Source organism: Eurypyga helias, unplaced genomic scaffold (assembly GCF_000690775.1).
Source record: "Eurypyga helias isolate BGI_N326 unplaced genomic scaffold, ASM69077v1 scaffold10496, whole genome shotgun sequence".
Taxonomy (NCBI): Eukaryota; Metazoa; Chordata; class Aves; order Eurypygiformes; family Eurypygidae; genus Eurypyga; species Eurypyga helias.
In genome coordinates, this window is record NW_010254682.1 from 1 (window position 1) to 10091 (window position 10091).

Consider the following 10091-nt stretch of genomic DNA (forward strand, 5'->3'; position numbering starts at 1 on the left):
CCGCTGCAGCCCGGCTCTGGCATCCCTCCTTCCTGGCTGGGGCACCGCACCGGGCGAGCTGACGCTCCCGACACCGCCGTCCTCCGCAGCAGAGACCCAGGGGCCCTCGGGAGGTGCCGGGGACAAGAGACCGGCTTTTCCGCCGGGCCTTGTTGTGGGACCACCGAAGTATGGTTGAGATAGGCGTGTTCTGGGAGCCTTGTTTATGGGAGGCCTTTATGGGTAAAAAGGGTGCAGGCTGTAGCCAGGTGTAATTAAACCAGAGTGAAAGGGTAAGTTTAGGGTGGAAATAAACTCCTTATGATGAGTGTGGGGAGGCACTGGAGCAGGTTGCCCAGAGAAGCTGTGGATGCCCCATCCCTGGCAGTGTTCACAGTTGGGTGGGACAAAGCCTTGAACAACCTGATCTAGTGGAAGATGTCCCTGCTTGCAGCAGCGGAGCTGGGCTAGATGGTCTTTGCAGGTCCCTTCCAACCCAAACTATACTATAAAATGGCTATGGGGATGTTTTGAGTGCAGATTAGATCTTTTAAATTTAGAGGTTGTTCTCTTAAGTTTGAATGGAAGTAAATAACTGCATCCCTTTGAGATAAACCACTGATTTTCATCTCATTTTGTTTTAAAATCTTTCTTATGGAAGAAAACCGAAGGTTGTGGTTTGGCACAAAAAGCAAACTCTTCAGTCAGGGAACAGTAACTCCTGTGTTAGGAAGAGCAAGGCCGTTTCACAGGATTTCTGTTTTTCTAGCATTCATTGTCTGGTTCTTTGTTGCCCGGGTCTTGTGGTCAGTGGTAGAGCTGTGACCACTAGATAGACTGAGCAAGTAATTGATACAAGGAATAAGGGGGTGAACAAGACCTAAACACCAGCCTCTCATCTGTGACTGCTGTCCTGTAAATGGTTTGTGTCTGAGCTGTCTGTGGAAAGGTACTTTTGCCCAGTTGACCTTGAAGTCGAATTTGCAGTGATGAGGATGGAAGTGGATATGTTCTGGTTTCTTTCCTGTTGACCTCTTTGCACTTAAACTGACAACTTGTTGGCTCTGAGCCTGGTTGGTTTTCAAATGCTGGATGCAAGTTTCTTCTTCATTGATAGGAATTGTAAGGTTCAAGCTCAACATTGCTGGGTTGTAGCAAGAACAGAGTATGTGTTTCTTTTGTGGGGTGAAGACTGACTGCCTGAGCAGCTTGGCTGTGTGTCTCCTCTAAGCAGAGATGTATCCTGGCAAGGTGCTGAGATACTTTCTCATCTGAAGCTGTGCCCTGCTTCTTCCCTGCAGGCTGAGGAAGGGGATGCTAACATGAATGCACCTGTCATAACTCCTTCATCGTCGATGGAAAGTGTGAACAAGGTACCTGTGGTGAAGGCCAAGGCCACTCATATCATCATGAACTCCCTCATTACAAGTAAGAACTCTCACCTCTAAGGTGGTGGCTGCAGGGGTGTGGGCACGACTGTGGTCTGGTTTGGTAATGCCTCAGGGTAACTACGGAGTCCCTGACAGCTTGTAGGCTCAAACAGATTCTGCTCTTGGGCTGTATAATAGGGGTTTTTTTTGGGGGGATGCTTCTAGAAGGAAGCAAGGAACTAGGGAATAGGCCATACTTGCTGCCTCTGTTTCCAGGTGCTGAGGGGGGAGTGCAGGGTCCATTATCTGCTGACAGGACACTGCAATCCACATCACCTTGCTGCTGGAGTGCAGAGGCTGCTACTCTGTGTTTGCTTAGTAACTTGCTGTTTCTGAATGACAGGTTAAACACTAGAATTAACCAAAGTGGTGTGGAAAGCAGACATGCTGTGCTAATGGAGCACTTGCTGGCATTTATGTTAGTTAATAGCAGCAGCAGCTGCCTTGCTAACAGTAACACTTACTTGAAAAAAAAACAAACCTCATAAATCATGATGCTTTAAAATCAAATTGGGTCGGTTATGTTTGCAGAGAAGACATGCCCATTTGCAGCAAGAGGAATTATTCATGTGTTAATCTGTCCCTGCAGCCTCTTCTAGCAGCTGGGATCTGAGCTTTGTTTTTGCCTCCAAGCAGTGCTTCCAAAGACTTCTAGATTTTTAGACTAGTGTTTTGGAATAGTGATACATTAGCACTTATTTCAGTCTTAGCTCAAAAATAACCAACAAATCAGAAAACAATATCCAGGAACATGGACTTCCTTCTGGAAGGCAGCTACTGTTCTAGTCTAATGTTAAAATGCTAATCCAGTTAAAAACATGATGGCCTAGAGATGTCCTTGTGCAGTAGGAAGTTGGGAGACCCAACCTACGCTTCCCAGGAAGAACATTCAGTCACAGGCTGGCAATAACCACAGGTCCTCCAGATTTCTTATCTGTACAGTGCACTATCCCTGCAAATAACTTTAAAAGGGCTAACACTTCCCATGTTAAAGATTGGCATTGGGCTTTTCCAGTACTGTTTTGTGTTCCAATCCCTTTTGATAGTCTTTAGTTTTACTAGAGAGTAGTGAAAGATGTACCAGTACATCTTGTACTGGTAGTGGTGGGGGAAAAAGGGCTTATATTTTTTAGAACTGAAGTTGATATTGGTGTGTTAGCCAAATACAGAGCCAGCATCTGAAATGGCCTGTTTTACCTAATCTAGAGTCACTGTGAGTCTTTACCACCTGCTCTGTAAGGCTGTGGTTGTCAGTTTAGCTGGTGTGGGCAGCCTTTCAGAAGGCTTCATTTTTTTGTTGGCCAAAAAAACTCACTGAAATCTAGAGGGCCACTTAAAATTGTCCAGCTTATTGGGATCTGCTAGATTTAGGAACTTGTAATTACAAGTGATGCAGCTTCTTGGGTGAAATGGGTTTAATTACAGGTGTTGCATTTGTGGGACAAATTGCTGCTCATCTGACTTAGCCCTGTGATGCAGGATAGTTAAGTCAGAATCTATCATTAACTTGTTTCCTCTGTCAGCTCATCACAACATGTAGGCTGAATGATGGGGAGGGTCTTACATTTGATTGCCTAAGTTGCCTTTGTTTGCTGGAACTGCTTGTGGTGGCACTTCTGTGTGACTCTGTGCTCTTCTCCGTTCCAGAGCAGACTCAGGAGAGCATTCAGCGCTTTGAGCAGCAGGCAGGGCTGAGAGATGTTGGCTACACTCCCCACAAAGGCCTCATGACTGAGGAGACCAAGTATCACCGAGTGGCTGAGGCAGTCCACGTAAGGCTTGTTTTGTTGGCCTTCTCCCTGTGGGCTGTGTACTAGCTTAACGCCTGCCTGGCAGCAACTTCTGGAGCATGTTGCTAGGACTCTGCTTAAACTGCTTCCTCTGGAGGCTTTTAGCTCACTGTGTAAAAACAAGGTTAGCCATTTATATTTTAAAGTTAGTGTTAGCCTTTTTAGTTTTGAAATAAACTCTTTTTTCTGAAATCTGTCATTTCCCCAGTCATGTCACACGTCACAGTTGTCATTCCAAGTGGGGTATGCCCACACAGAATCGAGGTTCTTGCTGTACCTTTGGATGATGCCCTGCGGTTGACTGTTGTGTAACTGTTTGTCCCAAGAGAATTTGTAAACCATGCACTTCTAGTGGGGAAGTTAGGAGATGAAATCAGGCTTGACTCTTACTAGAAATAAAGACAAAGTTCATGAATGAATGTTTTCGAGCTCAGTTGCCCACAGTAATCTTGCAGTTGGCGTTTGATAGTGAACTCTCCCAAGCGCACTCCCGCAAGGTCAAAGTTTCAATAACAGTGTTGGTGAATTGCATTAGTGTGGCTTGAATAGACACAGGAAACATTCTGAGCAGCTGCCTGTTGGTGTTTGAACTGTAACTGCCCTTCAAGTGACTTCTTCAAAGTTCACTTTGTGCTGTCTGACTTGCAATAACCTCGTTTGCGTACACCCAGTTCCTGTTTATTTTATGACCAGGCGTGCTCCCCAGGGGCAGCTCATCCCAGTGTTGTAGAGCAGAGCCTCCATCCCCTTGTACGTGGATTACTTCTCAGGGTGTAGCACTCCTGCACCTCGTACCTGCTGTATGATGTCTGGGCTCGCCTTCATTAAGGAACTGAACACTTTGCTCTAAAAAGTGCTGCAGACAAATGGTTGCTGTGGCCTTACCGAATTGTTGCCATGGAGCTAAACTGGTGTGTAAGCCCACCCTGCTCCATCCGTGACCTCCCTGTGCGTGCTGGTATCGGAGCAGTGCGTTACTGTTGGGTGGTGACTGAGTTTGCAGTGTCAGCTGTGTGATTTGACTTCCTCTAGCCTGGAGGATGCATCTTGAGCATAGTGGACTTCCAGAATGCTTATCTGATGTGGCAAGAAGCTTAATGGGTGCATGCAAGCATTGTAATATCTGGTTTAGCTTTAGGTGAAGTGACACTTAAATTTTTTTATCACCTGTGATATAAACAATTGTCCCATTTTGACAGTAAAACTGACTGTTTATGTCTTTAAGCTCTGTTGCTTCTATGTTTCTCTTGCCTCTCCTAACAGAAGCTAAAAATGCAGAGTGGAGAGATGACAAAAGATGACAAACAGACGACTTCTGCTCAGTCTACTCCAAGCAGTACTCCCCACTCCTCTCCCAGGCATAAAAACAGGTATTGTTCCTGGCAGACCACTGCCTCCTTTGGTTTCCTACAGGCTGCTGAGGTGGGAGCTTCTACAAATAACCTTATTATCCAGTGAGGGGACTGTCTAGGGGTGGAATTCAGAGTCTGCTGTGGATTTGTCTTGGCCAGATCCAAATGTTGAAAGCTTGTGGAACTTGAGCAAACATCTTCATCCTGGGTGGTAACAAACCTATTAAGATGGTTTAAATAGCCCCTGATAATTACATGTGAAGTTCTTGGCACAGTGTGGCCACTCAAAGTATTTATTCTCATGTTTTGTACAACTCCATGATTTTTCCCTAGGGGTTGGTTTCGTCAGGGATCCTCTACTTCTATCACTGGCCCAGACTTTGCCATAGAAGCTGGTGGGGACAAATTGCCACCTGAAAGATGGAGCTTTTTTGGACCTAAAACCATCCAGAAATCCACCACTGATCCAGGTAAGTCCTCCCAAATCTCCTGCCCTGCAAGAGCGAGGGGAGAACTGTCACGCATCACACTGGCTATTTCCAGAGCCTTACCCTGCTTGCCTTGTTGCTTTCTAGAACCACCTTGTGGATGTACGGTCTGTATCACTTCTGTGCCTAAATGTAAAGCAGGTAAAACCTGTGCCAAGGATCTGAAAGTAGAAATACCTTCCACTGAGCTGCAGTGAAGGGGCAGGGTGTGGGTATGACCAGCTTTTTACTCTCTGCTGTCTGGAGCCAGAGCTGGAAGTGCCAGCCACTGATGTGGAATAGGCTTTGGATGATGTGGAGCAGATGGGCCTTGCATAGGCTTTCTGCTGTGTCAGGCAGCAGTGAGACTGCTCCCTCCTGGCAGCAGTGGGAAGAGGACTTGGCTTGTTTTCCTAGAATTTACTTGCTGTGCTCTTTATTTCATCAGGAGGATTTACCATCCAATCCTACAAGGGTGCCCAGAAGCCATCCCCAATGGAGCTGATGCGTGCTCAGGCTACCAGGATGCCAGAGGATCCAGTCACCTTCAAGCCACCCAAAATGGACATTCCAGTCACAGAAGGCAGGAAACAATCTCCACGTTCCCATAGTATCAAACCTCGGGATCTGAATGTGCTCACTCCCACCGGGTTTTAGGAAGAATGCTTCTGCTGCCTTTAGCAGGCTGCAGGGTGTCTTAGGCACTGCTTCCCTGTCCCATTGTGCTGCAGTAAAATAGGAAAGTCTCCCTCCAGCTCTTAGTCTGAGAAAAGGAAACAGGCTGTCCTCCTAAACCCAGTCTTGGAAAAGCTCCCACACTAGTACTAAACCAGTGTAACCCATCCTGTCTGCTGCGGCAGTTTGGTGTGCTGGGCTGCGCTCTGTGCTTCCCGGTACACCGTGCCACACAAAAACCTTCAACCATACCAGCAGGCTGGCTTGTCTGCCTGCAGTCCCATGGTCCTGTCCTGCTCAGCACCCTTGGGAATACCGTGGTTCTGCCTGGTCTGTACAGAATGAGCAGGGACTAAAACCTGGGCCATTAACTGCCAGGAGGAAGCTGCTCTGGGAATGTCGTGGGCCAGTTTTAAATGGGGTGCTCCCTTACTATCCAGTGTGACCTTATAGTTCAACACTTTTGTTCTTGGATTGTTACTCCTTTAAAGGAAAAGTGGAGCAGTGACCATTCTGAGATGCTCTAAATAGAAAGGCAGGGAGCAGAATCTAATGGGGCTGGCAGTAACAAGGAAGAATGGCTTCTTTTCCAACTCTTCATCTTCCTCCAAGAAGGTGGAGATGACCAGAGCTGGTGTGGCTTGAACCAAGTAATCCTCTCCTTCCTGTGAAACAACACTCCTGCCTTCTAGGCATCAGACTGACAGCTGCTCTGGCACTTCCCAGTTTGCTTTTTTTCTAGCATCTGTGTGGATCACGTAGAAGTGTATTAGGCACCAGGGACACTTCTCAAATAGGGTTGTTGTTTCTTCAGCATTAAATGTGTTTTGCAGGAGGGGGGGACGACTGAGAGCAGATCAAGGCTAAACATTCCTTCCTGCCGTGGTACAGCGATGTGGTTTTTGGCCTAGTCAGAACTGGGGAGAGCTGACACTTGCTTTCAGGAGACATGGCAGGAGGTGCTGGCTACTATCTAACCCCTTCAGCAGTGTGGGCAGCATTGCTCTGTAGTTGTCACCTGTCCTGTGGAGAACAGGTCTCCTCTTGATCTCACGGCTGTTGCAGAGCTCTCAGACAGCAGCAGGCTTCTGTAGTGGTGGGTGACAGCACATGCATCTGGTATCGGGAACTTCTCTGTTGCCGGGGCATTATTCAGAGGTTACTTAACGGCTGGTGAGCGCTGAGCTCTGGGGTTTCTGCCTTCTCAAACCAGACATTCCTCCTGGAGGGTGCGGCAGGGTTGGCTCACTTGGCTAGTTGCTGTCCCCTGTGAAGCAGCACACTGTGGCCCTGCTTCCCCTCGAGCTTCAGCAGCACTGCTGGGATGAGTCTCCCGCCCCACCAAGCAGTTCTGTCACCACTCATCTGCACCTTGGCAATCAGTCTCTCGTTTGACATTAATTTATTTGTTGTCTATATTCATGTCTCTGTGTATGACTTCTTGTTTGTTACAAGAAAATAAAATCCTTGTGGATGGAGGTCCTTGGGGTGCGTTAGTGCTGACAGAGCACCTGTGGAAGAAACATGGGGCTGCCCAGTGAGTCAGGGCTGTGGCAACGCTTGGTTAAATGTTTGCACTGTAAAACCCCCTTCTGAGACAGTCTAGGTTTAAAGCCAGACTCAGTGTTGTGGAGATGAAACTGAACATGGAATCTTTGTGTTTTCTTGAGAGTTCTGGTTTGAGTGCTGTGGTAGCATCTGTGGCTGTCAAAGTACCGCTGATAGAGCACATAGCTGGGCTGGGCTGTTTCCTGGGCCCCTTGAGTGATGGAATGGATCCTGCGGTGCCCAGGCACTCTGGTACAGGCTGGTACCAGGTGCAGGTCTTGGTTACACAGGCTAATCTCGGCTTAGAAGGGCTGGGGTGAAAGTGTGGCCTCAGTGTGACGTGCTCATTCTACTTTCTGTGGTTTACTCCAGTGTCGTGACTGGGGATATGAACAATATATATGAAATCATCCATAACTGTGGACTGTTGCTGGAATGTGGCTTCTTACCTAGTCTAAGGATGGAAGCTGAATCCAGCTAAAAGCACCTAAATGGAAAAATACACCTGAAGGAGCATACTGACCAGGGAGCACTTGGAGTTAACATTGTTGGGAATGCTCCTGGCTACTACTCCCTAACTGCTCTCTGACCTCAGCCGTGGTTAGAGCTGATGGCAGTGTATTTGAATATTCATCACAACACCATACTTGCCTGCACAGCAGGCACTTCAGAGCATTCTGGAAGAGGCAAAGCCTTTTCAGCTGATGCTGCTATCAAGTCCTTCCTCTTGATGTGCTAACCACCTTGGGCAAAGTCACTGTAGATGTATGTGATTTGGAACAGTTTGGATTCCTCTCCTGAGGACCGACCAGCCTGGCTTGGGGACCTCTGCACTGTGAATGCCCCCACTGCAGCTCCTTTGTTTTTCTGAAATACTATCACCTTTTCCTAAATATTGAGTGGGTCTTTTGGCATTCTGCAAGCAAACTGTGCAAACTACTGTCAGGGTTTAGCATGAGACTAACACAGGCATATCCCAAGGTAGAGCTGACGGAGCTCTGTGCTCCCTTTGGTCATGGCTGGCACCAAGATACCAGAGTCTCAGCAACTTAAAAAATAATTTATTTTTTAAAAGTGTACAAAGTGCCTTGTAAAACCGTAGGATGAGGCAAGTTTGAAAGGACGCTCTAAGAGCATGTAAACCAAACGTTTTTCTAAAGAAACAGTTCAACAAACACCCATGACATACGGTATTTTAGACTGCAGCATGAGATGGGGCTTTCCATGGGATTTTACAGAGGAAACGAAGCTCTCTGTGCCCCCTGCTGCAGTGGCTGTCTCCATCAGGTGGCACTGACAATGAGGAACAACTCCCGCAGCACGCACAATTTCTCTGTGATGGGCAGGGGAAAAGGCTCCCCCAGGACCTGCTGCATTCGGCTGACGAAGTCCTCTATTTTCACCTCAACGTCCAGAGGGCTGATGGCATCGCTGTCCTGCAGCTTGGGCTTGGCTTTCTGAATGATCAAGTCCATCCGGTCGTTGAGTGAGCTCCGTAAGTGCTCTGCAAGAGGAAACGGTGTGCAAGACACAGCGGGCTGCCCGACCTGCGCAGGGACGGATCACAGCGGGAGGGGACTGGACTTCGTAGCATCCTTTCCTCCTGCGCTAGCGGCAGGCTGGACAGCTGTCCAGCTGCAAGGGAGTATCCAAAGAGCTTAACAACAGTCATCACCCAGGGCATGTGTGATGGTGGGTTCCTCCGTGACAGCCTCAACCCTGGGCTGAAGCAGTTGAAGTTGGGAAGAGGAATTTTCTGGTGGAAGGAGTTTTAGGGAGTGTTGTGTGACTGCTGCTCTCCTGGAGTCAGAAATACTGCTCCTTCCCTGGCTGCTGGGGGGTGGTGCTCCCAGCCCACTGCTGAGCGTGTCCTGGCTTTACCATCCTTTTGACTTCTGTTTTTCCTCCTAAACCACCCTATTCTCCCACCCACCGTCTGTGCAACTTAGGTTAACAGCAGGTGCAAAGCACCCTTGTATACTTCCCAGTGCTAGGCCTGATCCTTTAGGAAACGGGCTATGTCGCAGGGGCTAAACTTGGCAAAGCAAGGTGGGTGCTCTGCTTGGTGCAACATCACTTGGCTCTGACTGCTGGGAACAGCAGAACAGCATGGAGGGAGGCACCTTATCTTTCTAGGACTCAGTGGTCAGGAGTTCAAGAGTGATGAGAAGAGAGGAGGAAGGGTACTTTAGCTGTTCTACTGTAGCCTCTTGATGAGACTGCATTTAAGGCCAGAACTGGCTGCTTACCCACTATTACATTTTGGTAACTCATCAGCAGCAAAGTCAAGTACTGCAGCATCTCATCCCATCTTTGCCATACTGCTGTTTCATCCTATGACAGGAGACAGTATTTAGTTATTAGGAGGGGTTTTCTCAAGAGAAAACAAGGCAAAGGAGAGGTTGGGCTGGATACCTGGTATTGCAGCAGCATAGAGGAGTGACTCAGGAAATAGAGGATCTTGGCCAGAGACAAGGGCAAGGTGGGGGGCATGTCACAACTGTGCTGGAACAGCAGCTCTAGCAGTTTGCAGCGCAGGAGCTGGCTCTGCATGGTGTTCAAGAAAGCTTCCCTGGAAGACAAAGGGATTTACTGTGGGGGAGACAGCACAGCCTGACCAGGGATGACTACTCCAGAATGTTCCTGGTGTCCCACTGGTGCGGAGCAGATGTGGGGCGACTTCAGGGGCTGTCCAGCAGGCCAGCAGAAGGAAAACCACCAGATGTGATGGAGACCTTTGTTACACAGCTTGGCCATGGGTATGTTTACATCGTTATGCCTGACCTGCGGCAGCTTGAGGTTGGCACGGTCTGTGAAACAAGCTTAGCTGCTTCACTTCACCCTGCCAGC

The 10091-nt window shown here is 48.2% G+C and overlaps 2 protein-coding genes across 2 annotated transcripts in view; one reads left to right on the top strand and one right to left on the bottom strand.

Annotated features, from left to right (window-relative positions):
- Positions 1-1280: 1280 nt before the first annotated feature.
- Positions 1281-5711, top strand: KIAA1191 (KIAA1191 ortholog; the record flags this gene model as incomplete). Its single annotated transcript, XM_010153089.1, has 5 exons — positions 1281-1407; positions 3057-3181; positions 4463-4569; positions 4885-5021; positions 5467-5711. Coding segments are annotated over 5 exons (705 nt in total), but the record flags the coding sequence as incomplete, so codon positions are not given.
- A 2813-nt stretch (positions 5712-8524) lies between these two features.
- SIMC1 (SUMO-interacting motifs containing 1) overlaps positions 8525-10091 on the bottom strand; it is a 6283-nt gene continuing 4716 nt past the window's right edge. Inside the window, exons 8-10 of the mRNA XM_010153090.1 lie at positions 9657-9813; positions 9491-9575; positions 8525-8745 (exon numbers count right to left, since the gene is read on the bottom strand). Coding sequence (XP_010151392.1) covers positions 8525-8745; positions 9491-9575; positions 9657-9813 — 463 coding nt within the window. The remainder of the gene's footprint in view (positions 8746-9490; positions 9576-9656; positions 9814-10091) is intronic.